Consider the following 25,770-nt stretch of genomic DNA (forward strand, 5'->3'; position numbering starts at 1 on the left):
GGTTAAGTAGCCGAGACGTAATTGGAAATTCATGACAACAGCAATTAAAGGCCTTCCTTCTAAGAGACTTAAAAGAGAGTCCAAGCAATTGGGCAAGGTTTGAGTTGTTTCTTTCGTCTACGACCACACCACAGGGAACGTACCGGTTCTCGTCCGATGACCGAAGTCAAGTCCTGTTGGGCGGCGTCAGTACCTGGCTGGGTGACCACCTGGGAATACGCCGTGTTGTAGACTTTTGGAGCCATTTTGGGACTGGACTCTTCAGAGAAGATTTCCATACGCCTCCACATCATTGATCCCTCTGTTTTCAAAATGTTGTCTTTTTTTTTTGGAATTATTTTTCCAGCAAGTTGACAGCATATTAGAAGATTTTCTTGTTTGATTACAGCACTGCAACACTGAGCAGCACACTGGAGGCAATCTCTTGAATGTGGCTTTGATGACTGACCATTGGAGAATCGCCCTTTTGTGATTTGAAGTCTTAGCTGGCTTTGGAATCTCTGGGTTAAGTAGCCGAGACGTAATTGGAAATTCATGACAACAGCAATTAAAGGCCTTCCTTCTAAGAGACTTAAAAGAGAGTCCAAGCAATTGGGCAAGGTTTGAGTTGTTTCTTTCGTCTACGACCACACCACAGGGAACGTACCGGTTCTCGTCCGATGACCGAAGTCAAGTCCTGTTGGGCGGCGTCAGTACCTGGCTGGGTGACCACCTGGGAATACGCCGTGTTGTAGACTTTTGGAGCCATTTTGGGACTGGACTCTTCAGAGAAGATTTCCATACGCCTCCACATCATTGATCCCTCTGTTTTCAAAATGTTGTCTTTTTTTTTTTGGAATTATTTTTCCAGCAAGTTGACAGCATATTAGAAGATTTTCTTGTTTGATTACAGCACTGCAACACTGAGCAGCACACTGGAGGCAATCTCTTGAATGTGGCTTTGATGACTGACCATTGGAGAATCGCCCTTTTGTGATTTGAAGTCTTAGCTGGCTTTGGAATCTCTGGGTTAAGTAGCCGAGACGTAATTGGAAATTCATGACAACAGCAATTAAAGGCCTTCCTTCTAAGAGACTTAAAAGAGAGTCCAAGCAATTGGGCAAGGTTTGAGTTGTTTCTTTCGTCTACGACCACACCACAGGGAACGTACCGGTTCTCGTCCGATGACCGAAGTCAAGTCCTGTTGGGCGGCGTCAGTACCTGGCTGGGTGACCACCTGGGAATACGCCGTGTTGTAGACTTTTGGAGCCATTTTGGGACTGGACTCTTCAGAGAAGATTTCCATACGCCTCCACATCATTGATCCCTCTGTTTTCAAAATGTTGTCTTTTTTTTTTGGAATTATTTTTCCAGCAAGTTGACAGCATATTAGAAGATTTTCTTGTTTGATTACAGCACTGCAACACTGAGCAGCACACTGGAGGCAATCTCTTGAATGTGGCTTTGATGACTGACCATTGGAGAATCGCCCTTTTGTGATTTGAAGTCTTAGCTGGCTTTGGAATCTCTGGGTTAAGTAGCCGAGACGTAATTGGAAATTCATGACAACAGCAATTAAAGGCCTTCCTTCTAAGAGACTTAAAAGAGAGTCCAAGCAATTGGGCAAGGTTTGAGTTGTTTCTTTCGTCTACGACCACACCACAGGGAACGTACCGGTTCTCGTCCGATGACCGAAGTCAAGTCCTGTTGGGCGGCGTCAGTACCTGGCTGGGTGACCACCTGGGAATACGCCGTGTTGTAGACTTTTGGAGCCATTTTGGGACTGGACTCTTCAGAGAAGATTTCCATACGCCTCCACATCATTGATCCCTCTGTTTTCAAAATGTTGTCTTTTTTTTTTTGGAATTATTTTTCCAGCAAGTTGACAGCATATTAGAAGATTTTCTTGTTTGATTACAGCACTGCAACACTGAGCAGCACACTGGAGGCAATCTCTTGAATGTGGCTTTGATGACTGACCATTGGAGAATCGCCCTTTTGTGATTTGAAGTCTTAGCTGGCTTTGGAATCTCTGGGTTAAGTAGCCGAGACGTAATTGGAAATTCATGACAACAGCAATTAAAGGCCTTCCTTCTAAGAGACTTAAAAGAGAGTCCAAGCAATTGGGCAAGGTTTGAGTTGTTTCTTTCGTCTACGACCACACCACAGGGAACGTACCGGTTCTCGTCCGATGACCGAAGTCAAGTCCTGTTGGGCGGCGTCAGTACCTGGCTGGGTGACCACCTGGGAATACGCCGTGTTGTAGACTTTTGGAGCCATTTTGGGACTGGACTCTTCAGAGAAGATTTCCATACGCCTCCACATCATTGATCCCTCTGTTTTCAAAATGTTGTCTTTTTTTTTTGGAATTATTTTTCCAGCAAGTTGACAGCATATTAGAAGATTTTCTTGTTTGATTACAGCACTGCAACACTGAGCAGCACACTGGAGGCAATCTCTTGAATGTGGCTTTGATGACTGACCATTGGAGAATCGCCCTTTTGTGATTTGAAGTCTTAGCTGGCTTTGGAATCTCTGGGTTAAGTAGCCGAGACGTAATTGGAAATTCATGACAACAGCAATTAAAGGCCTTCCTTCTAAGAGACTTAAAAGAGAGTCCAAGCAATTGGGCAAGGTTTGAGTTGTTTCTTTCGTCTACGACCACACCACAGGGAACGTACCGGTTCTCGTCCGATCACCGAAGTCAAGTCCTGTTGGGCGGCGTCAGTACCTGGCTGGGTGACCACCTGGGAATACGCCGTGTTGTAGACTTTTGGAGCCATTTTGGGACTGGACTCTTCAGAGAAGATTTCCATACGCCTCCACATCATTGATCCCTCTGTTTTCAAAATGTTGTCTTTTTTTTTTTGGAATTATTTTTCCAGCAAGTTGACAGCATATTAGAAGATTTTCTTGTTTGATTACAGCACTGCAACACTGAGCAGCACACTGGAGGCAATCTCTTGAATGTGGCTTTGATGACTGACCATTGGAGAATCGCCCTTTTGTGATTTGAAGTCTTAGCTGGCTTTGGAATCTCTGGGTTAAGTAGCCGAGACGTAATTGGAAATTCATGACAACAGCAATTAAAGGCCTTCCTTCTAAGAGACTTAAAAGAGAGTCCAAGCAATTGGGCAAGGTTTGAGTTGTTTCTTTCGTCTACGACCACACCACAGGGAACGTACCGGTTCTCGTCCGATGACCGAAGTCAAGTCCTGTTGGGCGGCGTCAGTACCTGGCTGGGTGACCACCTGGGAATACGCCGTGTTGTAGACTTTTGGAGCCATTTTGGGACTGGACTCTTCAGAGAAGATTTCCATACGCCTCCACATCATTGATCCCTCTGTTTTCAAAATGTTGTCTTTTTTTTTTGGAATTATTTTTCCAGCAAGTTGACAGCATATTAGAAGATTTTCTTGTTTGATTACAGCACTGCAACACTGAGCAGCACACTGGAGGCAATCTCTTGAATGTGGCTTTGATGACTGACCATTGGAGAATCGCCCTTTTGTGATTTGAAGTCTTAGCTGGCTTTGGAATCTCTGGGTTAAGTAGCCGAGACGTAATTGGAAATTCATGACAACAGCAATTAAAGGCCTTCCTTCTAAGAGACTTAAAAGAGAGTCCAAGCAATTGGGCAAGGTTTGAGTTGTTTCTTTCGTCTACGACCACACCACAGGGAACGTACCGGTTCTCGTCCGATCACCGAAGTCAAGTCCTGTTGGGCGGCGTCAGTACCTGGCTGGGTGACCACCTGGGAATACGCCGTGTTGTAGACTTTTGGAGCCATTTTGGGACTGGACTCTTCAGAGAAGATTTCCATACGCCTCCACATCATTGATCCCTCTGTTTTCAAAATGTTGTCTTTTTTTTTTGGAATTATTTTTCCAGCAAGTTGACAGCATATTAGAAGATTTTCTTGTTTGATTACAGCACTGCAACACTGAGCAGCACACTGGAGGCAATCTCTTGAATGTGGCTTTGATGACTGACCATTGGAGAATCGCCCTTTTGTGATTTGAAGTCTTAGCTGGCTTTGGAATCTCTGGGTTAAGTAGCCGAGACGTAATTGGAAATTCATGACAACAGCAATTAAAGGCCTTCCTTCTAAGAGACTTAAAAGAGAGTCCAAGCAATTGGGCAAGGTTTGAGTTGTTTCTTTCGTCTACGACCACACCACAGGGAACGTACCGGTTCTCGTCCGATGACCGAAGTCAAGTCCTGTTGGGCGGCGTCAGTACCTGGCTGGGTGACCACCTGGGAATACGCCGTGTTGTAGACTTTTGGAGCCATTTTGGGACTGGACTCTTCAGAGAAGATTTCCATACGCCTCCACATCATTGATCCCTCTGTTTTCAAAATGTTGTCTTTTTTTTTTGGAATTATTTTTGCAGCAAGTTGACAGCATATTAGAAGATTTTCTTGTTTGATTACAGCACTGCAACACTGAGCAGCACACTGGAGGCAATCTCTTGAATGTGGCTTTGATGACTGACCATTGGAGAATCGCCCTTTTGTGATTTGAAGTCTTAGCTGGCTTTGGAATCTCTGGGTTAAGTAGCCGAGACGTAATTGGAAATTCATGACAACAGCAATTAAAGGCCTTCCTTCTAAGAGACTTAAAAGAGAGTCCAAGCAATTGGGCAAGGTTTGAGTTGTTTCTTTCGTCTACGACCACACCACAGGGAACGTACCGGTTCTCGTCCGATGACCGAAGTCAAGTCCTGTTGGGCGGCGTCAGTACCTGGCTGGGTGACCACCTGGGAATACGCCGTGTTGTAGACTTTTGGAGCCATTTTGGGACTGGACTCTTCAGAGAAGATTTCCATACGCCTCCACATCATTGATCCCTCTGTTTTCAAAATGTTGTCTTTTTTTTTTGGAATTATTTTTCCAGCAAGTTGACAGCATATTAGAAGATTTTCTTGTTTGATTACAGCACTGCAACACTGAGCAGCACACTGGAGGCAATCTCTTGAATGTGGCTTTGATGACTGACCATTGGAGAATCGCCCTTTTGTGATTTGAAGTCTTAGCTGGCTTTGGAATCTCTGGGTTAAGTAGCCGAGACGTAATTGGAAATTCATGACAACAGCAATTAAAGGCCTTCCTTCTAAGAGACTTAAAAGAGAGTCCAAGCAATTGGGCAAGGTTTGAGTTGTTTCTTTCGTCTACGACCACACCACAGGGAACGTACCGGTTCTCGTCCGATCACCGAAGTCAAGTCCTGTTGGGCGGCGTCAGTACCTGGCTGGGTGACCACCTGGGAATACGCCGTGTTGTAGACTTTTGGAGCCATTTTGGGACTGGACTCTTCAGAGAAGATTTCCATACGCCTCCACATCATTGATCCCTCTGTTTTCAAAATGTTGTCTTTTTTTTTTTGGAATTATTTTTGCAGCAAGTTGACAGCATATTAGAAGATTTTCTTGTTTGATTACAGCACTGCAACACTGAGCAGCACACTGGAGGCAATCTCTTGAATGTGGCTTTGATGACTGACCATTGGAGAATCGCCCTTTTGTGATTTGAAGTCTTAGCTGGCTTTGGAATCTCTGGGTTAAGTAGCCGAGACGTAATTGGAAATTCATGACAACAGCAATTAAAGGCCTTCCTTCTAAGAGACTTAAAAGAGAGTCCAAGCAATTGGGCAAGGTTTGAGTTGTTTCTTTCGTCTACGACCACACCACAGGGAACGTACCGGTTCTCGTCCGATCACCGAAGTCAAGTCCTGTTGGGCGGCGTCAGTACCTGGCTGGGTGACCACCTGGGAATACGCCGTGTTGTAGACTTTTGGAGCCATTTTGGGACTGGACTCTTCAGAGAAGATTTCCATACGCCTCCACATCATTGATCCCTCTGTTTTCAAAATGTTGTCTTTTTTTTTTTGGAATTATTTTTCCAGCAAGTTGACAGCATATTAGAAGATTTTCTTGTTTGATTACAGCACTGCAACACTGAGCAGCACACTGGAGGCAATCTCTTGAATGTGGCTTTGATGACTGACCATTGGAGAATCGCCCTTTTGTGATTTGAAGTCTTAGCTGGCTTTGGAATCTCTGGGTTAAGTAGCCGAGACGTAATTGGAAATTCATGACAACAGCAATTAAAGGCCTTCCTTCTAAGAGACTTAAAAGAGAGTCCAAGCAATTGGGCAAGGTTTGAGTTGTTTCTTTCGTCTACGACCACACCACAGGGAACGTACCGGTTCTCGTCCGATGACCGAAGTCAAGTCCTGTTGGGCGGCGTCAGTACCTGGCTGGGTGACCACCTGGGAATACGCCGTGTTGTAGACTTTTGGAGCCATTTTGGGACTGGACTCTTCAGAGAAGATTTCCATACGCCTCCACATCATTGATCCCTCTGTTTTCAAAATGTTGTCTTTTTTTTTTGGAATTATTTTTGCAGCAAGTTGACAGCATATTAGAAGATTTTCTTGTTTGATTACAGCACTGCAACACTGAGCAGCACACTGGAGGCAATCTCTTGAATGTGGCTTTGATGACTGACCATTGGAGAATCGCCCTTTTGTGATTTGAAGTCTTAGCTGGCTTTGGAATCTCTGGGTTAAGTAGCCGAGACGTAATTGGAAATTCATGACAACAGCAATTAAAGGCCTTCCTTCTAAGAGACTTAAAAGAGAGTCCAAGCAATTGGGCAAGGTTTGAGTTGTTTCTTTCGTCTACGACCACACCACAGGGAACGTACCGGTTCTCGTCCGATCACCGAAGTCAAGTCCTGTTGGACGGCGTCAGTACCTGGCTGGGTGACCACCTGGGAATACGCCGTGTTGTAGACTTTTGGAGCCATTTTGGGACTGGACTCTTCAGAGAAGATTTCCATACGCCTCCACATCATTGATCCCTCTGTTTTCAAAATGTTGTCTTTTTTTTTTTGGAATTATTTTTCCAGCAAGTTGACAGCATATTAGAAGATTTTCTTGTTTGATTACAGCACTGCAACACTGAGCAGCACACTGGAGGCAATCTCTTGAATGTGGCTTTGATGACTGACCATTGGAGAATCGCCCTTTTGTGATTTGAAGTCTTAGCTGGCTTTGGAATCTCTGGGTTAAGTAGCCGAGACGTAATTGGAAATTCATGACAACAGCAATTAAAGGCCTTCCTTCTAAGAGACTTAAAAGAGAGTCCAAGCAATTGGGCAAGGTTTGAGTTGTTTCTTTCGTCTACGACCACACCACAGGGAACGTACCGGTTCTCGTCCGATGACCGAAGTCAAGTCCTGTTGGGCGGCGTCAGTACCTGGCTGGGTGACCACCTGGGAATACGCCGTGTTGTAGACTTTTGGAGCCATTTTGGGACTGGACTCTTCAGAGAAGATTTCCATACGCCTCCACATCATTGATCCCTCTGTTTTCAAAATGTTGTCTTTTTTTTTTGGAATTATTTTTCCAGCAAGTTGACAGCATATTAGAAGATTTTCTTGTTTGATTACAGCACTGCAACACTGAGCAGCACACTGGAGGCAATCTCTTGAATGTGGCTTTGATGACTGACCATTGGAGAATCGCCCTTTTGTGATTTGAAGTCTTAGCTGGCTTTGGAATCTCTGGGTTAAGTAGCCGAGACGTAATTGGAAATTCATGACAACAGCAATTAAAGGCCTTCCTTCTAAGAGACTTAAAAGAGAGTCCAAGCAATTGGGCAAGGTTTGAGTTGTTTCTTTCGTCTACGACCACACCACAGGGAACGTACCGGTTCTCGTCCGATGACCGAAGTCAAGTCCTGTTGGGCGGCGTCAGTACCTGGCTGGGTGACCACCTGGGAATACGCCGTGTTGTAGACTTTTGGAGCCATTTTGGGACTGGACTCTTCAGAGAAGATTTCCATACGCCTCCACATCATTGATCCCTCTGTTTTCAAAATGTTGTCTTTTTTTTTTTGGAATTATTTTTGCAGCAAGTTGACAGCATATTAGAAGATTTTCTTGTTTGATTACAGCACTGCAACACTGAGCAGCACACTGGAGGCAATCTCTTGAATGTGGCTTTGATGACTGACCATTGGAGAATCGCCCTTTTGTGATTTGAAGTCTTAGCTGGCTTTGGAATCTCTGGGTTAAGTAGCCGAGACGTAATTGGAAATTCATGACAACAGCAATTAAAGGCCTTCCTTCTAAGAGACTTAAAAGAGAGTCCAAGCAATTGGGCAAGGTTTGAGTTGTTTCTTTCGTCTACGACCACACCACAGGGAACGTACCGGTTCTCGTCCGATGACCGAAGTCAAGTCCTGTTGGGCGGCGTCAGTACCTGGCTGGGTGACCACCTGGGAATACGCCGTGTTGTAGACTTTTGGAGCCATTTTGGGACTGGACTCTTCAGAGAAGATTTCCATACGCCTCCACATCATTGATCCCTCTGTTTTCAAAATGTTGTCTTTTTTTTTTGGAATTATTTTTGCAGCAAGTTGACAGCATATTAGAAGATTTTCTTGTTTGATTACAGCACTGCAACACTGAGCAGCACACTGGAGGCAATCTCTTGAATGTGGCTTTGATGACTGACCATTGGAGAATCGCCCTTTTGTGATTTGAAGTCTTAGCTGGCTTTGGAATCTCTGGGTTAAGTAGCCGAGACGTAATTGGAAATTCATGACAACAGCAATTAAAGGCCTTCCTTCTAAGAGACTTAAAAGAGAGTCCAAGCAATTGGGCAAGGTTTGAGTTGTTTCTTTCGTCTACGACCACACCACAGGGAACGTACCGGTTCTCGTCCGATGACCGAAGTCAAGTCCTGTTGGGCGGCGTCAGTACCTGGCTGGGTGACCACCTGGGAATACGCCGTGTTGTAGACTTTTGGAGCCATTTTGGGACTGGACTCTTCAGAGAAGATTTCCATACGCCTCCACATCATTGATCCCTCTGTTTTCAAAATGTTGTCTTTTTTTTTTGGAATTATTTTTCCAGCAAGTTGACAGCATATTAGAAGATTTTCTTGTTTGATTACAGCACTGCAACACTGAGCAGCACACTGGAGGCAATCTCTTGAATGTGGCTTTGATGACTGACCATTGGAGAATCGCCCTTTTGTGATTTGAAGTCTTAGCTGGCTTTGGAATCTCTGGGTTAAGTAGCCGAGACGTAATTGGAAATTCATGACAACAGCAATTAAAGGCCTTCCTTCTAAGAGACTTAAAAGAGAGTCCAAGCAATTGGGCAAGGTTTGAGTTGTTTCTTTCGTCTACGACCACACCACAGGGAACGTACCGGTTCTCGTCCGATGACCGAAGTCAAGTCCTGTTGGGCGGCGTCAGTACCTGGCTGGGTGACCACCTGGGAATACGCCGTGTTGTAGACTTTTGGAGCCATTTTGGGACTGGACTCTTCAGAGAAGATTTCCATACGCCTCCACATCATTGATCCCTCTGTTTTCAAAATGTTGTCTTTTTTTTTTGGAATTATTTTTCCAGCAAGTTGACAGCATATTAGAAGATTTTCTTGTTTGATTACAGCACTGCAACACTGAGCAGCACACTGGAGGCAATCTCTTGAATGTGGCTTTGATGACTGACCATTGGAGAATCGCCCTTTTGTGATTTGAAGTCTTAGCTGGCTTTGGAATCTCTGGGTTAAGTAGCCGAGACGTAATTGGAAATTCATGACAACAGCAATTAAAGGCCTTCCTTCTAAGAGACTTAAAAGAGAGTCCAAGCAATTGGGCAAGGTTTGAGTTGTTTCTTTCGTCTACGACCACACCACAGGGAACGTACCGGTTCTCGTCCGATGACCGAAGTCAAGTCCTGTTGGGCGGCGTCAGTACCTGGCTGGGTGACCACCTGGGAATACGCCGTGTTGTAGACTTTTGGAGCCATTTTGGGACTGGACTCTTCAGAGAAGATTTCCATACGCCTCCACATCATTGATCCCTCTGTTTTCAAAATGTTGTCTTTTTTTTTTGGAATTATTTTTGCAGCAAGTTGACAGCATATTAGAAGATTTTCTTGTTTGATTACAGCACTGCAACACTGAGCAGCACACTGGAGGCAATCTCTTGAATGTGGCTTTGATGACTGACCATTGGAGAATCGCCCTTTTGTGATTTGAAGTCTTAGCTGGCTTTGGAATCTCTGGGTTAAGTAGCCGAGACGTAATTGGAAATTCATGACAACAGCAATTAAAGGCCTTCCTTCTAAGAGACTTAAAAGAGAGTCCAAGCAATTGGGCAAGGTTTGAGTTGTTTCTTTCGTCTACGACCACACCACAGGGAACGTACCGGTTCTCGTCCGATGACCGAAGTCAAGTCCTGTTGGGCGGCGTCAGTACCTGGCTGGGTGACCACCTGGGAATACGCCGTGTTGTAGACTTTTGGAGCCATTTTGGGACTGGACTCTTCAGAGAAGATTTCCATACGCCTCCACATCATTGATCCCTCTGTTTTCAAAATGTTGTCTTTTTTTTTTGGAATTATTTTTCCAGCAAGTTGACAGCATATTAGAAGATTTTCTTGTTTGATTACAGCACTGCAACACTGAGCAGCACACTGGAGGCAATCTCTTGAATGTGGCTTTGATGACTGACCATTGGAGAATCGCCCTTTTGTGATTTGAAGTCTTAGCTGGCTTTGGAATCTCTGGGTTAAGTAGCCGAGACGTAATTGGAAATTCATGACAACAGCAATTAAAGGCCTTCCTTCTAAGAGACTTAAAAGAGAGTCCAAGCAATTGGGCAAGGTTTGAGTTGTTTCTTTCGTCTACGACCACACCACAGGGAACGTACCGGTTCTCGTCCGATGACCGAAGTCAAGTCCTGTTGGGCGGCGTCAGTACCTGGCTGGGTGACCACCTGGGAATACGCCGTGTTGTAGACTTTTGGAGCCATTTTGGGACTGGACTCTTCAGAGAAGATTTCCATACGCCTCCACATCATTGATCCCTCTGTTTTCAAAATGTTGTCTTTTTTTTTTGGAATTATTTTTGCAGCAAGTTGACAGCATATTAGAAGATTTTCTTGTTTGATTACAGCACTGCAACACTGAGCAGCACACTGGAGGCAATCTCTTGAATGTGGCTTTGATGACTGACCATTGGAGAATCGCCCTTTTGTGATTTGAAGTCTTAGCTGGCTTTGGAATCTCTGGGTTAAGTAGCCGAGACGTAATTGGAAATTCATGACAACAGCAATTAAAGGCCTTCCTTCTAAGAGACTTAAAAGAGAGTCCAAGCAATTGGGCAAGGTTTGAGTTGTTTCTTTCGTCTACGACCACACCACAGGGAACGTACCGGTTCTCGTCCGATGACCGAAGTCAAGTCCTGTTGGGCGGCGTCAGTACCTGGCTGGGTGACCACCTGGGAATACGCCGTGTTGTAGACTTTTGGAGCCATTTTGGGGATGGACTCTTCAGAGAAGATTTCCATACGCCTCCACATCATTGATCCCTCTGTTTTCAAAATGTTGTCTTTTTTTTTTGGAATTATTTTTCCAGCAAGTTGACAGCATATTAGAAGATTTTCTTGTTTGATTACAGCACTGCAACACTGAGCAGCACACTGGAGGCAATCTCTTGAATGTGGCTTTGATGACTGACCATTGGAGAATCGCCCTTTTGTGATTTGAAGTCTTAGCTGGCTTTGGAATCTCTGGGTTAAGTAGCCGAGACGTAATTGGAAATTCATGACAACAGCAATTAAAGGCCTTCCTTCTAAGAGACTTAAAAGAGAGTCCAAGCAATTGGGCAAGGTTTGAGTTGTTTCTTTCGTCTACGACCACACCACAGGGAACGTACCGGTTCTCGTCCGATGACCGAAGTCAAGTCCTGTTGGGCGGCGTCAGTACCTGGCTGGGTGACCACCTGGGAATACGCCGTGTTGTAGACTTTTGGAGCCATTTTGGGACTGGACTCTTCAGAGAAGATTTCCATACGCCTCCACATCATTGATCCCTCTGTTTTCAAAATGTTGTCTTTTTTTTTTGGAATTATTTTTCCAGCAAGTTGACAGCATATTAGAAGATTTTCTTGTTTGATTACAGCACTGCAACACTGAGCAGCACACTGGAGGCAATCTCTTGAATGTGGCTTTGATGACTGACCATTGGAGAATCGCCCTTTTGTGATTTGAAGTCTTAGCTGGCTTTGGAATCTCTGGGTTAAGTAGCCGAGACGTAATTGGAAATTCATGACAACAGCAATTAAAGGCCTTCCTTCTAAGAGACTTAAAAGAGAGTCCAAGCAATTGGGCAAGGTTTGAGTTGTTTCTTTCGTCTACGACCACACCACAGGGAACGTACCGGTTCTCGTCCGATGACCGAAGTCAAGTCCTGTTGGGCGGCGTCAGTACCTGGCTGGGTGACCACCTGGGAATACGCCGTGTTGTAGACTTTTGGAGCCATTTTGGGACTGGACTCTTCAGAGAAGATTTCCATACGCCTCCACATCATTGATCCCTCTGTTTTCAAAATGTTGTCTTTTTTTTTTGGAATTATTTTTCCAGCAAGTTGACAGCATATTAGAAGATTTTCTTGTTTGATTACAGCACTGCAACACTGAGCAGCACACTGGAGGCAATCTCTTGAATGTGGCTTTGATGACTGACCATTGGAGAATCGCCCTTTTGTGATTTGAAGTCTTAGCTGGCTTTGGAATCTCTGGGTTAAGTAGCCGAGACGTAATTGGAAATTCATGACAACAGCAATTAAAGGCCTTCCTTCTAAGAGACTTAAAAGAGAGTCCAAGCAATTGGGCAAGGTTTGAGTTGTTTCTTTCGTCTACGACCACACCACAGGGAACGTACCGGTTCTCGTCCGATCACCGAAGTCAAGTCCTGTTGGGCGGCGTCAGTACCTGGCTGGGTGACCACCTGGGAATACGCCGTGTTGTAGACTTTTGGAGCCATTTTGGGACTGGACTCTTCAGAGAAGATTTCCATACGCCTCCACATCATTGATCCCTCTGTTTTCAAAATGTTGTCTTTTTTTTTTGGAATTATTTTTGCAGCAAGTTGACAGCATATTAGAAGATTTTCTTGTTTGATTACAGCACTGCAACACTGAGCAGCACACTGGAGGCAATCTCTTGAATGTGGCTTTGATGACTGACCATTGGAGAATCGCCCTTTTGTGATTTGAAGTCTTAGCTGGCTTTGGAATCTCTGGGTTAAGTAGCCGAGACGTAATTGGAAATTCATGACAACAGCAATTAAAGGCCTTCCTTCTAAGAGACTTAAAAGAGAGTCCAAGCAATTGGGCAAGGTTTGAGTTGTTTCTTTCGTCTACGACCACACCACAGGGAACGTACCGGTTCTCGTCCGATGACCGAAGTCAAGTCCTGTTGGGCGGCGTCAGTACCTGGCTGGGTGACCACCTGGGAATACGCCGTGTTGTAGACTTTTGGAGCCATTTTGGGACTGGACTCTTCAGAGAAGATTTCCATACGCCTCCACATCATTGATCCCTCTGTTTTCAAAATGTTGTCTTTTTTTTTTGGAATTATTTTTGCAGCAAGTTGACAGCATATTAGAAGATTTTCTTGTTTGATTACAGCACTGCAACACTGAGCAGCACACTGGAGGCAATCTCTTGAATGTGGCTTTGATGACTGACCATTGGAGAATCGCCCTTTTGTGATTTGAAGTCTTAGCTGGCTTTGGAATCTCTGGGTTAAGTAGCCGAGACGTAATTGGAAATTCATGACAACAGCAATTAAAGGCCTTCCTTCTAAGAGACTTAAAAGAGAGTCCAAGCAATTGGGCAAGGTTTGAGTTGTTTCTTTCGTCTACGACCACACCACAGGGAACGTACCGGTTCTCGTGCGAGCTCTGTGCTAATCTGTGGAATCTTTGCCTGTTCTTGGCCATCGAAGTGTTTAGATATTGTGATCTGTTTGCGGAAAAGTTGTTTGATTAGTTGGCGATCTTATTTTGTGGAAAAGCCTAACCATACTTTGAGTGTGGGAGTTTTGTGTTCCGTAATTTCGGGACGCCAATATGGCGGACCGGAGAGAAAGGAGCGTCACGTTTCGTTCACCTGTTAGAATTGGTTTAGGTAATCTTAAAGCTGGAATTGAAAAGGAAATCAGCGACACTTTGAAAGTATTTCAAGATCTTGGAGATAATGTATACCTGCTGGAACTTGAAACGAAAGCTGACGCGGAGTTTCTTGTTAGTAACGGTTTTGATGTCGAAGAGTTCCACTTCGATTGCTCTCCTCCTCATGGGAAGTTTATGAACGTCAGTATTTTGGGTCTTCGCTCCTACGTAGACGACGAGGAGGTGAAATTGGCCCTAACGGAGTATGGTGTTTTGAAAAGTGAGGTGATACGTCTCAAATACAAAGCCGACCACGATTTGGCCGGTATGGAAAACGGCAATCGCCTGGTGAAGATGGTTTTAGACAAACCATCTTTGCCGTATTCTATGCGAATCGGAGGTGAGTGGTGCAGAATCATACACAATAACCAGCAACCTGTGTGTTTGGAATGTAAGGAACTTGGGCATACCAGGAAAAAGTGCCCGATGATTCGCTGCAGAGTGTGCAAGCAGCGAGGACACATGTCGTATAATTGCGAGCAGAGGGAAGCGAACGACGAAGACGAGCCCCACACAGATCGAGATGGCGCCGCGGCCGATGCTCAGCAAGATGCACAGCGAGGGGCGCCAAGTGAGTCTGAAGAAGACTCAGAAAAGGATACTCCTACGCAAAATGATCAAGTAAATGAAAGTCAATCCGTTCCAGAAAATCACGATGAAGAAATGGAGCAAGAGGAAAGAGCACAAGGGTTAAAACGACAACACACAACTGACACTGATTCTGACGGCAAGGCTAACGTCTCCGTTCGTCGTCAGAGAATTCATCCTCCGCCAAACCTTCCTAACGGAAGAAGAAAGGAGAAAAAGACTGCCTCCGATACCGATCATAAGTCGTCTGCAAGTTAGCTTTGTTATTTTTTATAACGAACAATGGACCGGGACTTTATAATCATCTTCCTCTGTTTAGTCATGACAACCATTTTAACTGTAAACTCACAGGGGCTTCGCTCCCCTGATCGACGAAAAATGGCTTTTTCCTATTTTCTTCGAAACAGACTAGATATAATTCTACTTCAAGAAACTCATTGGACTGTTGACATGGAGATGCAAATCAAACGCGAGTGGATGGGTGATGTTATCTTTAATCATGGCACAAATACCGCGAGAGGTGTCGCTATCCTCATTCATTCACGCCTTGAGTGTATTGTGAACCATATACGAAGTGATAATGAAGGTCGGATTTTAAATGTAGTTCTGGAACTTGATGATCAAACCTTGAACATCATAAACATATACGCACCTCAAACAGACAGCGATCGACGAATTTTCTTTTCTAGCTTGGATGGTTTTATTTCCGAGAAGCTTGACAACATCATCGGTGGTGACTTTAATTGCATCGCAGACGCAAGGGATAAATTCGGTGGAAATCCAAATGCTAGGAATTTTGCTGCCACAACTCTCCATGGAATTTGCACACGACTTAACATATCTGATATCTGGAGGGATCGAAATAAGGATAAACGCTGCTTTACTTGGACTGCGCGACATCCAACAAATGGAACACACATACGCACGCGAATTGACAAATTCTTAATTAGCCACTCCTTAAATCAATTTGTTATGGACGCCTCGATCAAACCCTTTCCTCATTCTGACCATGACAGTGTCTGTCTGACTCTAAACTTTGACAGGATAAAACGCGGACCCGGATACTGGCACTTTAACAACAACCTATTGTCTAACGCGGCCTTCGAGTCCGAGATCAACGATTTCTGGACTTTTTGGAAAACCAAGTTCGACGTTTTTGAAGACCCGCTACTATGGTGGGACAAGGCGAAACAAGGTTTCAAAATCGTTGCAATTCGATGCGGTAAAATACTAGGAAAGCTGAAACGCCATGAAAAGTTTCAACTAGAGCGTAACCTCATAAAGCTGCAGGAAAAATCCAACAATGGTAACACACGGGACATTGAGAACTACCTTCTTGCGACAGAAAAATTAAAGCAGTTGGAACTGAAAGATCTAGAAGCCACTAAAATTAGAACGAAAGCTCAGTTTTTAGAAGAAGGAGAACGGAGCACACGCTACTTCTATTCGCTTGAGAAATGCCGAAAAGCAGAACAAACGATTCGTGTTTTGACAAAAGATAACCTTGATGTCGTCTCGGAACCACAAGATCTGCTGAAAGAAACCCACAAATTCTACAAACAACTCTTTGCAGCCCAACCTAGTGATGCACATGCAAGAAACAATTTTCTAGACTGTGCTATCCCAAAATTACCTGATGAAGCACGTGAGTCCTGCGAAGGTCTTATTACAGAGGAGGAGTTAAGAAAAGCTGTGACGGCAATGGAAAGCAACAAATCACCTGGCTGCGATGGCTTGACGTCGAACTTTTATAAACACTTTTGGCCTATTCTCGGGGAGAAGTTAACACGTGTCTACAATTATGCTTTTGATAATGGCCTTCTTACTGTTTCACAGCGGCGGGGAATCATTACTTTATTGTTTAAAAAAGGAGACCGAACACAATTAAAGAACTGGCGACCAGTAACTCTACTCAATACTGATTACAAAATTTTAACAAAGGCGCTGGCGAACAGGCTGCAACAAGTACTACCCCTAATCGTGAACTCTGACCAAACTGCCTGTATAAAAGGAAGGACAATTAACGATAACACTCGTCTTCTCAATGATGTCATATCCTATGTCAACGAGAAAAATACCAGTCTAGCCTTCATCAGTATTGACCAGATGAAGGCCTTTGACCGAGTCTCTCACGACTTTTTATTTGCTTGTCTGGAACGCTTTGGTTTTGGACCCAACTTCATTAACTGGATTAAATTGATCTATCACGATGCCTCTAGCTCTGTCAAGACAAATGGTTGGCTCACCGCTTTTATTAAACTAGAACGCGGACTTAGACAGGGCTGTGCCCTCTCTATGCCCCTCTATGTCCTAACCGCAGAAACAATGGCTATAAACATTCGCGAAAATCCTAGAATTCATGGTATTCGACCGCCTGACTCCGAGGAAGAGTTAAAATTGTCACAATATGCAGATGATACGACGCTGTTGCTATCTGACGATGCTTCCATTAATGAAGCTTTTACCGTATTTGATTTGTACGAACGCGCCTCTGGTGCAAAAATAAACAAAGGAAAATGCAAGGGGCTCTGGTGCGGAGCTTTTAAGGAACGGACGAATCAACTTCACGGTTTTGATTGGTATAATGACTTTATCCCTGAGAAGATTCTTGGCATTTTCTTTGGTAACGTGGACTGTACGAGACTGAATTGGGAGGCTAAAATACAGAAAATAAATAACATCATTGCCGCTTGGCGACACAGGCAGTTAAGCTATAAAGGTAAAGCGCTCGTGATTAACGGCCTCCTAGCTTCAACATTATGGTATAACGCCACTTCACTACCGATGCCTGCTTGGGCAGTATCACAGATTGAACAATCACTTTATGATTTCTTTTGGAACTACAAACGTCATCTGGCTACAAAGGACATCCTGGCCCTTCCCCTAAAGGAAGGTGGTTTCAACATCCCTCGTTTGCAGACTAAAATCGGAAGTTTACGTCTGAACACCTTGAGGAGGCTTCTATCAGAGGAAAAAGCACACTGGAAACATTTCACTTCATACTTTCTTCGTATCTCCAATCTTCGTCTTGGAAAGATGTCTCTCGCACTGGACTATTCGTTGCAGCGTATCGATCGAGACATACCCAGTTTTCATAAGGAACTGCTAACGGCTTGGCACCGACATAAGGATCACCGCGTGCGGACCGGATCCGCTGAGTCCGTCAGTGATATCCTTAATGAACCCCTGTTCCTGAACCCTGAAATTACCACTGAAGACAAGCCCCTGATCTTTACAGACTGGATTGCAGCTGGAATCACCCGGATTAGAGACATCTGCTATGAAGTTATCCCGGGGTACCTACCTGTGTCAGCCATACACGACATGCTAACAGAGAAAAATCCGCGCACCTTATCTAGAACAACAGAAGAATTGAGAGAGCTATTTGTCGCTCTTCCCCCAGATTGGTCCCAAAAGATCTGTACTGCCTCAGTGTGGCCGCCGCCTACCTTGCAACCTTGTTTTGGCATTGTGAACTCCAGGCCTGGACAAACACCCATCGATATTTCATTGTGCAGGACGCGTCATTTTTACACACATTTGCTGCAAGCCGAGAAGCCCGTTATCCCTGCTGTAGACCATTGGAAGCAGAATCTTCAACCAGAACCCTGCTTTAACGCTAAACAATGGAAAGCTTTATATCCACCGCTCATCAACAACAAACACGGTGATGTAAACTGGAAGATCACCCACAGAGTTCTCCCCACCGCCTTGTCTTTAAACAGGATCGGGGTGTATGCCACACCGTATTGTCACCGATGTGGTGTTACCGACACCTTGGAGCACGCCATACTCGACTGCCCTACTGTCCATAATTTCTGGAACCAGCTACAGACATATGTGGATAAAATCACTGAACGGAAACTGACACTCACCACACAAGTAAAGTTATTTGGAAAAGCCAAAACGAACAATGACTCTCTAACACCGAGATCACTAGATTTAGTCAACTGGACACTAACATTGGCCCGCTGGGCTATCTATAAATCCGCCGTCAACTACCGAACAAAGAACTTGACATATCCGCCCGAAGCGCTGTTTAAAGCTATGGTTAAATCGCATTTGCGTTTCCAATACAAGCTATATAAGTTGAGACACACGCAATACTACTTTCCACATCATTGGTGTTTAGGAGAGGCTTTTGCTAAAGTAGAAAATGACACTTTAACTTTTACATTGTAATAAAAATATTGAGCTACTAAATGATGTAGATTAACGAGACCCTAAATGGAACACTGATAAGTCTTATTTATTTTATGATACTATTGTAAAAATAACGATGCCTAAATAGTTGATAAAATAACTAGAGGATTGTAAATAAAAAAGCTCTTTGAGCCTTTTAAGAAAAAAAAAAAAAAAAACCGGTTCTCGTCCGATGACCGAAGTCAAGTCCTGTTGGGCGGCGTCAGTACCTGGCTGGGTGACCACCTGGGAATACGCCGTGTTGTAGACTTTTGGAGCCATTTTGGGACTGGACTCTTCAGAGAAGATTTCCATACGCCTCCACATCATTGATCCCTCTGTTTTCAAAATGTTGTCTTTTTTTTTTGGAATTATTTTTGCAGCAAGTTGACAGCATATTAGAAGATTTTCTTGTTTGATTACAGCACTGCAACACTGAGCAGCACACTGGAGGCAATCTCTTGAATGTGGCTTTGATGACTGACCATTGGAGAATCGCCCTTTTGTGATTTGAAGTCTTAGCTGGCTTTGGAATCTCTGGGTTAAGTAGCCGAGACGTAATTGGAAATTCATGACAACAGCAATTAAAGGCCTTCCTTCTAAGAGACTTAAAAGAGAGTCCAAGCAATTGGGCAAGGTTTGAGTTGTTTCTTTCGTCTACGACCACACCACAGGGAACGTACCGGTTCTCGTCCGATGACCGAAGTCAAGTCCTGTTGGGCGGCGTCAGTACCTGGCTGGGTGACCACCTGGGAATACGCCGTGTTGTAGACTTTTGGAGCCATTTTGGGACTGGACTCTTCAGAGAAGATTTCCATACGCCTCCACATCATTGATCCCTCTGTTTTCAAAATGTTGTCTTTTTTTTTTGGAATTATTTTTGCAGCAAGTTGACAGCATATTAGAAGATTTTCTTGTTTGATTACAGCACTGCAACACTGAGCAGCACACTGGAGGCAATCTCTTGAATGTGGCTTTGATGACTGACCATTGGAGAATCGCCCTTTTGTGATTTGAAGTCTTAGCTGGCTTTGGAATCTCTGGGTTAAGTAGCCGAGACGTAATTGGAAATTCATGACAACAGCAATTAAAGGCCTTCCTTCTAAGAGACTTAAAAGAGAGTCCAAGCAATTGGGCAAGGTTTGAGTTGTTTCTTTCGTCTACGACCACACCACAGGGAACGTACCGGTTCTCGTCCGATGACCGAAGTCAAGTCCTGTTGGGCGGCGTCAGTACCTGGCTGGGTGACCACCTGGGAATACGCCGTGTTGTAGACTTTTGGAGCCATTTTGGGACTGGACTCTTCAGAGAAGATTTCCATACGCCTCCACATCATTGATCCCTCTGTTTTCAAAATGTTGTCTTTTTTTTTTGGAATTATTTTTCCAGCAAGTTGACAGCATATTAGAAGATTTTCTTGTTTGATTACAGCACTGCAACACTGAGCAGCACACTGGAGGCAATCTCTTGAATGTGGCTTTGATGACTGACCATTGGAGAATCGCCCTTTTGTGATTTGAAGTCTTAGCTGGCTTTGGAATCTCTGGGTTAAGTAGCCGAGACGTAATTGGAAATTCATGACAACAGCAATTAAAGGCCTTCCTTCTAAGAGACTTAAAAGAGAGTCCAAGCAATTGGGCAAGGTTTGAGTTGTTTCTTTCGTCTACGACCACACCACAGGGAACGTACCGGTTCTCGTCCGATGACCGAAGTCAAGTCCTGTTGGGCGGCGTCAGTACCTGGCTGGGTGACCACCTGGGAATACGCCGTGTTGTAGACTTTTGGAGCCATTTTGGGACTGGACTCTTCAGAGAAGATTTCCATACGCCTCCACATCATTGATCCCTCTGTTTTCAAAATGTTGTCTTTTTTTTTTGGAATTATTTTTGCAGCAAGTTGACAGCATATTAGAAGATTTTCTTGTTTGATTACAGCACTGCAACACTGAGCAGCACACTGGAGGCAATCTCTTGAATGTGGCTTTGATGACTGACCATTGGAGAATCGCCCTTTTGTGATTTGAAGTCTTAGCTGGCTTTGGAATCTCTGGGTTAAGTAGCCGAGACGTAATTGGAAATTCATGACAACAGCAATTAAAGGCCTTCCTTCTAAGAGACTTAAAAGAGAGTCCAAGCAATTGGGCAAGGTTTGAGTTGTTTCTTTCGTCTACGACCACACCACAGGGAACGTACCGGTTCTCGTCCGATCACCGAAGTCAAGTCCTGTTGGGCGGCGTCAGTACCTGGCTGGGTGACCACCTGGGAATACGCCGTGTTGTAGACTTTTGGAGCCATTTTGGGACTGGACTCTTCAGAGAAGATTTCCATACGCCTCCACATCATTGATCCCTCTGTTTTCAAAATGTTGTCTTTTTTTTTTGGAATTATTTTTGCAGCAAGTTGACAGCATATTAGAAGATTTTCTTGTTTGATTACAGCACTGCAACACTGAGCAGCACACTGGAGGCAATCTCTTGAATGTGGCTTTGATGACTGACCATTGGAGAATCGCCCTTTTGTGATTTGAAGTCTTAGCTGGCTTTGGAATCTCTGGGTTAAGTAGCCGAGACGTAATTGGAAATTCATGACAACAGCAATTAAAGGCCTTCCTTCTAAGAGACTTAAAAGAGAGTCCAAGCAATTGGGCAAGGTTTGAGTTGTTTCTTTCGTCTACGACCACACCACAGGGAACGTACCGGTTCTCGTCCGATGACCGAAGTCAAGTCCTGTTGGGCGGCGTCAGTACCTGGCTGGGTGACCACCTGGGAATACGCCGTGTTGTAGACTTTTGGAGCCATTTTGGGACTGGACTCTTCAGAGAAGATTTCCATACGCCTCCACATCATTGATCCCTCTGTTTTCAAAATGTTGTCTTTTTTTTTGGAATTATTTTTCCAGCAAGTTGACAGCATATTAGAAGATTTTCTTGTTTGATTACAGCACTGCAACACTGAGCAGCACACTGGAGGCAATCTCTTGAATGTGGCTTTGATGACTGACCATTGGAGAATCGCCCTTTTGTGATTTGAAGTCTTAGCTGGCTTTGGAATCTCTGGGTTAAGTAGCCGAGACGTAATTGGAAATTCATGACAACAGCAATTAAAGGCCTTCCTTCTAAGAGACTTAAAAGAGAGTCCAAGCAATTGGGCAAGGTTTGAGTTGTTTCTTTCGTCTACGACCACACCACAGGGAACGTACCGGTTCTCGTCCGATGACCGAAGTCAAGTCCTGTTGGGCGGCGTCAGTACCTGGCTGGGTGACCACCTGGGAATACGCCGTGTTGTAGACTTTTGGAGCCATTTTGGGACTGGACTCTTCAGAGAAGATTTCCATACGCCTCCACATCATTGATCCCTCTGTTTTCAAAATGTTGTCTTTTTTTTTTGGAATTATTTTTCCAGCAAGTTGACAGCATATTAGAAGATTTTCTTGTTTGATTACAGCACTGCAACACTGAGCAGCACACTGGAGGCAATCTCTTGAATGTGGCTTTGATGACTGACCATTGGAGAATCGCCCTTTTGTGATTTGAAGTCTTAGCTGGCTTTGGAATCTCTGGGTTAAGTAGCCGAGACGTAATTGGAAATTCATGACAACAGCAATTAAAGGCCTTCCTTCTAAGAGACTTAAAAGAGAGTCCAAGCAATTGGGCAAGGTTTGAGTTGTTTCTTTCGTCTACGACCACACCACAGGGAACGTACCGGTTCTCGTCCGATGACCGAAGTCAAGTCCTGTTGGGCGGCGTCAGTACCTGGCTGGGTGACCACCTGGGAATACGCCGTGTTGTAGACTTTTGGAGCCATTTTGGGACTGGACTCTTCAGAGAAGATTTCCATACGCCTCCACATCATTGATCCCTCTGTTTTCAAAATGTTGTCTTTTTTTTTTGGAATTATTTTTGCAGCAAGTTGACAGCATATTAGAAGATTTTCTTGTTTGATTACAGCACTGCAACACTGAGCAGCACACTGGAGGCAATCTCTTGAATGTGGCTTTGATGACTGACCATTGGAGAATCGCCCTTTTGTGATTTGAAGTCTTAGCTGGCTTTGGAATCTCTGGGTTAAGTAGCCGAGACGTAATTGGAAATTCATGACAACAGCAATTAAAGGCCTTCCTTCTAAGAGACTTAAAAGAGAGTCCAAGCAATTGGGCAAGGTTTGAGTTGTTTCTTTCGTCTACGACCACACCACAGGGAACGTACCGGTTCTCGTCCGATGACCGAAGTCAAGTCCTGTTGGGCGGCGTCAGTACCTGGCTGGGTGACCACCTGGGAATACGCCGTGTTGTAGACTTTTGGAGCCATTTTGGGACTGGACTCTTCAGAGAAGATTTCCATACGCCTCCACATCATTGATCCCTCTGTTTTCAAAATGTTGTCTTTTTTTTTTGGAATTATTTTTGCAGCAAGTTGACAGCATATTAGAAGATTTTCTTGTTTGATTACAGCACTGCAACACTGAGCAGCACACTGGAGGCAATCTCTTGAATGTGGCTTTGATGACTGACCATTGGAGAATCGCCCTTTTGTGATTTGAAGTCTTAGCTGGCTTTGGAATCTCTGGGTTAAGTAGCCGAGACGTAATTGGAAATTCATGACAACAGCAATTAAAGGCCTTCCTTCTAAGAGACTTAAAAGAGAGTCCAAGCAATTGGGCAAGGTTTGAGTTGTTTCTTTCGTCTACGACCACACCACAGGGAACGTACCGGTTCTCGTCCGATGACCGAAGTCAAGTCCTGTTGGGCGGCGTCAGTACCTGGCTGGGTGACCACCTGGGAATACGCCGTGTTGTAGACTTTTGGAGCCATTTTGGGACTGGACTCTTCAGAGAAGATTTCCATACGCCTCCACATCATTGATCCCTCTGTTTTCAAAATGTTGTCTTTTTTTTTGGAATTATTTTTGCAGCAAGTTGACAGCATATTAGAAGATTTTCTTGTTTGATTACAGCACTGCAACACTGAGCAGCACACTGGAGGCAATCTCTTGAATGTGGCTTTGATGACTGACCATTGGAGAATCGCCCTTTTGTGATTTGAAGTCTTAGCTGGCTTTGGAATCTCTGGGTTAAGTAGCCGAGACGTAATTGGAAATTCATGACAACAGCAATTAAAGGCCTTCCTTCTAAGAGACTTAAAAGAGAGTCCAAGCAATTGGGCAAGGTTTGAGTTGTTTCTTTCGTCTACGACCACACCACAGGGAACGTACCGGTTCTCGTCCGATGACCGAAGTCAAGTCCTGTTGGGCGGCGTCAGTACCTGGCTGGGTGACCACCTGGGAATACGCCGTGTTGTAGACTTTTGGAGCCATTTTGGGACTGGACTCTTCAGAGAAGATTTCCATACGCCTCCACATCATTGATCCCTCTGTTTTCAAAATGTTGTCTTTTTTTTTTTGGAATTATTTTTGCAGCAAGTTGACAGCATATTAGAAGATTTTCTTGTTTGATTACAGCACTGCAACACTGAGCAGCACACTGGAGGCAATCTCTTGAATGTGGCTTTGATGACTGACCATTGGAGAATCGCCCTTTTGTGATTTGAAGTCTTAGCTGGCTTTGGAATCTCTGGGTTAAGTAGCCGAGACGTAATTGGAAATTCATGACAACAGCAATTAAAGGCCTTCCTTCTAAGAGACTTAAAAGAGAGTCCAAGCAATTGGGCAAGGTTTGAGTTGTTTCTTTCGTCTACGACCACACCACAGGGAACGTACCGGTTCTCGTCCGATGACCGAAGTCAAGTCCTGTTGGGCGGCGTCAGTACCTGGCTGGGTGACCACCTGGGAATACGCCGTGTTGTAGACTTTTGGAGCCATTTTGGGACTGGACTCTTCAGAGAAGATTTCCATACGCCTCCACATCATTGATCCCTCTGTTTTCAAAATGTTGTCTTTTTTTTTGGAATTATTTTTGCAGCAAGTTGACAGCATATTAGAAGATTTTCTTGTTTGATTACAGCACTGCAACACTGAGCAGCACACTGGAGGCAATCTCTTGAATGTGGCTTTGATGACTGACCATTGGAGAATCGCCCTTTTGTGATTTGAAGTCTTAGCTGGCTTTGGAATCTCTGGGTTAAGTAGCCGAGACGTAATTGGAAATTCATGACAACAGCAATTAAAGGCCTTCCTTCTAAGAGACTTAAAAGAGAGTCCAAGCAATTGGGCAAGGTTTGAGTTGTTTCTTTCGTCTACGACCACACCACAGGGAACGTACCGGTTCTCGTCCGATGACCGAAGTCAAGTCCTGTTGGGCGGCGTCAGTACCTGGCTGGGTGACCACCTGGGAATACGCCGTGTTGTAGACTTTTGGAGCCATTTTGGGACTGGACTCTTCAGAGAAGATTTCCATACGCCTCCACATCATTGATCCCTCTGTTTTCAAAATGTTGTCTTTTTTTTTTTGGAATTATTTTTGCAGCAAGTTGACAGCATATTAGAAGATTTTCTTGTTTGATTACAGCACTGCAACACTGAGCAGCACACTGGAGGCAATCTCTTGAATGTGGCTTTGATGACTGACCATTGGAGAATCGCCCTTTTGTGATTTGAAGTCTTAGCTGGCTTTGGAATCTCTGGGTTAAGTAGCCGAGACGTAATTGGAAATTCATGACAACAGCAATTAAAGGCCTTCCTTCTAAGAGACTTAAAAGAGAGTCCAAGCAATTGGGCAAGGTTTGAGTTGTTTCTTTCGTCTACGACCACACCACAGGGAACGTACCGGTTCTCGTCCGATGACCGAAGTCAAGTCCTGTTGGGCGGCGTCAGTACCTGGCTGGGTGACCACCTGGGAATACGCCGTGTTGTAGACTTTTGGAGCCATTTTGGGACTGGACTCTTCAGAGAAGATTTCCATACGCCTCCACATCATTGATCCCTCTGTTTTCAAAATGTTGTCTTTTTTTTTTTGGAATTATTTTTGCAGCAAGTTGACAGCATATTAGAAGATTTTCTTGTTTGATTACAGCACTGCAACACTGAGCAG

The 25,770-nt window shown here is 44.4% G+C and overlaps 1 protein-coding gene, 6 non-coding genes and 34 pseudogenes across 7 annotated transcripts; all 41 read left to right on the plus strand.

The window, feature by feature from the left end:
* The first annotated feature begins 115 nt into the window (after window positions 1-115).
* Window positions 116-234, plus strand: LOC149100404 (5S ribosomal RNA; annotated as a pseudogene).
* A 384-nt stretch (window positions 235-618) lies between these two features.
* Window positions 619-737, plus strand: LOC149100405 (5S ribosomal RNA; annotated as a pseudogene).
* A 385-nt stretch (window positions 738-1,122) lies between these two features.
* LOC149100406 (5S ribosomal RNA) lies at window positions 1,123-1,241 on the plus strand (annotated as a pseudogene).
* A 384-nt stretch (window positions 1,242-1,625) lies between these two features.
* Window positions 1,626-1,744, plus strand: LOC149100407 (5S ribosomal RNA; annotated as a pseudogene).
* A 385-nt stretch (window positions 1,745-2,129) lies between these two features.
* Window positions 2,130-2,248, plus strand: LOC149100408 (5S ribosomal RNA; annotated as a pseudogene).
* Window positions 2,249-2,632: 384 nt separating this feature from the next.
* On the plus strand, window positions 2,633-2,751 carry LOC149100409 (5S ribosomal RNA). Its single transcript, XR_016203271.1, has one exon. It is a non-coding gene; the product is annotated as a 5S ribosomal RNA (ribosomal RNA).
* A 385-nt stretch (window positions 2,752-3,136) lies between these two features.
* LOC149100410 (5S ribosomal RNA) lies at window positions 3,137-3,255 on the plus strand (annotated as a pseudogene).
* Window positions 3,256-3,639: 384 nt separating this feature from the next.
* On the plus strand, window positions 3,640-3,758 carry LOC149100411 (5S ribosomal RNA). Its single transcript, XR_016203273.1, has one exon. It is a non-coding gene; the product is annotated as a 5S ribosomal RNA (ribosomal RNA).
* A 384-nt stretch (window positions 3,759-4,142) lies between these two features.
* LOC149100412 (5S ribosomal RNA) lies at window positions 4,143-4,261 on the plus strand (annotated as a pseudogene).
* Window positions 4,262-4,645: 384 nt separating this feature from the next.
* Window positions 4,646-4,764, plus strand: LOC149100413 (5S ribosomal RNA; annotated as a pseudogene).
* Window positions 4,765-5,148: 384 nt separating this feature from the next.
* Window positions 5,149-5,267, plus strand: LOC149100414 (5S ribosomal RNA). Its single transcript, XR_016203274.1, has one exon. It is a non-coding gene; the product is annotated as a 5S ribosomal RNA (ribosomal RNA).
* Window positions 5,268-5,652: 385 nt separating this feature from the next.
* On the plus strand, window positions 5,653-5,771 carry LOC149100415 (5S ribosomal RNA). Its single transcript, XR_016203275.1, has one exon. It is a non-coding gene; the product is annotated as a 5S ribosomal RNA (ribosomal RNA).
* Window positions 5,772-6,156: 385 nt separating this feature from the next.
* Window positions 6,157-6,275, plus strand: LOC149100416 (5S ribosomal RNA; annotated as a pseudogene).
* Window positions 6,276-6,659: 384 nt separating this feature from the next.
* On the plus strand, window positions 6,660-6,778 carry LOC149100417 (5S ribosomal RNA; annotated as a pseudogene).
* Window positions 6,779-7,163: 385 nt separating this feature from the next.
* Window positions 7,164-7,282, plus strand: LOC149100418 (5S ribosomal RNA; annotated as a pseudogene).
* A 384-nt stretch (window positions 7,283-7,666) lies between these two features.
* On the plus strand, window positions 7,667-7,785 carry LOC149100419 (5S ribosomal RNA; annotated as a pseudogene).
* A 385-nt stretch (window positions 7,786-8,170) lies between these two features.
* Window positions 8,171-8,289, plus strand: LOC149100420 (5S ribosomal RNA; annotated as a pseudogene).
* A 384-nt stretch (window positions 8,290-8,673) lies between these two features.
* LOC149100421 (5S ribosomal RNA) lies at window positions 8,674-8,792 on the plus strand (annotated as a pseudogene).
* A 384-nt stretch (window positions 8,793-9,176) lies between these two features.
* Window positions 9,177-9,295, plus strand: LOC149100422 (5S ribosomal RNA; annotated as a pseudogene).
* Window positions 9,296-9,679: 384 nt separating this feature from the next.
* Window positions 9,680-9,798, plus strand: LOC149100423 (5S ribosomal RNA; annotated as a pseudogene).
* A 384-nt stretch (window positions 9,799-10,182) lies between these two features.
* LOC149100424 (5S ribosomal RNA) lies at window positions 10,183-10,301 on the plus strand (annotated as a pseudogene).
* A 384-nt stretch (window positions 10,302-10,685) lies between these two features.
* Window positions 10,686-10,804, plus strand: LOC149100425 (5S ribosomal RNA; annotated as a pseudogene).
* A 384-nt stretch (window positions 10,805-11,188) lies between these two features.
* Window positions 11,189-11,307, plus strand: LOC149100426 (5S ribosomal RNA; annotated as a pseudogene).
* Window positions 11,308-11,691: 384 nt separating this feature from the next.
* On the plus strand, window positions 11,692-11,810 carry LOC149100427 (5S ribosomal RNA; annotated as a pseudogene).
* Window positions 11,811-12,194: 384 nt separating this feature from the next.
* LOC149100428 (5S ribosomal RNA) lies at window positions 12,195-12,313 on the plus strand (annotated as a pseudogene).
* A 384-nt stretch (window positions 12,314-12,697) lies between these two features.
* On the plus strand, window positions 12,698-12,816 carry LOC149100429 (5S ribosomal RNA). Its single transcript, XR_016203276.1, has one exon. It is a non-coding gene; the product is annotated as a 5S ribosomal RNA (ribosomal RNA).
* Window positions 12,817-13,200: 384 nt separating this feature from the next.
* On the plus strand, window positions 13,201-13,319 carry LOC149100430 (5S ribosomal RNA; annotated as a pseudogene).
* Window positions 13,320-13,653: 334 nt separating this feature from the next.
* Window positions 13,654-14,864, plus strand: LOC149100431 (uncharacterized). The gene has a single exon (XM_089276422.1). It carries the CDS (start codon window positions 13,917-13,919, stop codon window positions 14,862-14,864), a length of 948 nt encoding a protein of 315 aa, XP_089132548.1. The 5' UTR covers window positions 13,654-13,916.
* Window positions 14,865-19,443: 4,579 nt separating this feature from the next.
* Window positions 19,444-19,562, plus strand: LOC149100432 (5S ribosomal RNA; annotated as a pseudogene).
* Window positions 19,563-19,946: 384 nt separating this feature from the next.
* LOC149100433 (5S ribosomal RNA) lies at window positions 19,947-20,065 on the plus strand (annotated as a pseudogene).
* A 384-nt stretch (window positions 20,066-20,449) lies between these two features.
* LOC149100434 (5S ribosomal RNA) lies at window positions 20,450-20,568 on the plus strand (annotated as a pseudogene).
* A 384-nt stretch (window positions 20,569-20,952) lies between these two features.
* Window positions 20,953-21,071, plus strand: LOC149100435 (5S ribosomal RNA). The gene has a single exon (XR_016203277.1). It is a non-coding gene; the product is annotated as a 5S ribosomal RNA (ribosomal RNA).
* A 384-nt stretch (window positions 21,072-21,455) lies between these two features.
* Window positions 21,456-21,574, plus strand: LOC149100436 (5S ribosomal RNA; annotated as a pseudogene).
* Window positions 21,575-21,957: 383 nt separating this feature from the next.
* LOC149100437 (5S ribosomal RNA) lies at window positions 21,958-22,076 on the plus strand (annotated as a pseudogene).
* A 384-nt stretch (window positions 22,077-22,460) lies between these two features.
* Window positions 22,461-22,579, plus strand: LOC149100438 (5S ribosomal RNA; annotated as a pseudogene).
* A 384-nt stretch (window positions 22,580-22,963) lies between these two features.
* On the plus strand, window positions 22,964-23,082 carry LOC149100439 (5S ribosomal RNA; annotated as a pseudogene).
* Window positions 23,083-23,466: 384 nt separating this feature from the next.
* Window positions 23,467-23,585, plus strand: LOC149100440 (5S ribosomal RNA; annotated as a pseudogene).
* A 383-nt stretch (window positions 23,586-23,968) lies between these two features.
* LOC149100441 (5S ribosomal RNA) lies at window positions 23,969-24,087 on the plus strand (annotated as a pseudogene).
* A 385-nt stretch (window positions 24,088-24,472) lies between these two features.
* Window positions 24,473-24,591, plus strand: LOC149100442 (5S ribosomal RNA; annotated as a pseudogene).
* Window positions 24,592-24,974: 383 nt separating this feature from the next.
* On the plus strand, window positions 24,975-25,093 carry LOC149100443 (5S ribosomal RNA; annotated as a pseudogene).
* Window positions 25,094-25,478: 385 nt separating this feature from the next.
* Window positions 25,479-25,597, plus strand: LOC149100444 (5S ribosomal RNA; annotated as a pseudogene).
* The last annotated feature ends 173 nt before the right edge of the window (window positions 25,598-25,770 follow it).

Source organism: Orbicella faveolata, unplaced genomic scaffold, assembly GCF_042242905.1.
Source record: "Orbicella faveolata isolate gen_17 unplaced genomic scaffold, um_ofav_v1 contig_4, whole genome shotgun sequence".
In the NCBI taxonomy this organism is placed as follows: domain Eukaryota; kingdom Metazoa; phylum Cnidaria; class Anthozoa; order Scleractinia; family Merulinidae; genus Orbicella; species Orbicella faveolata.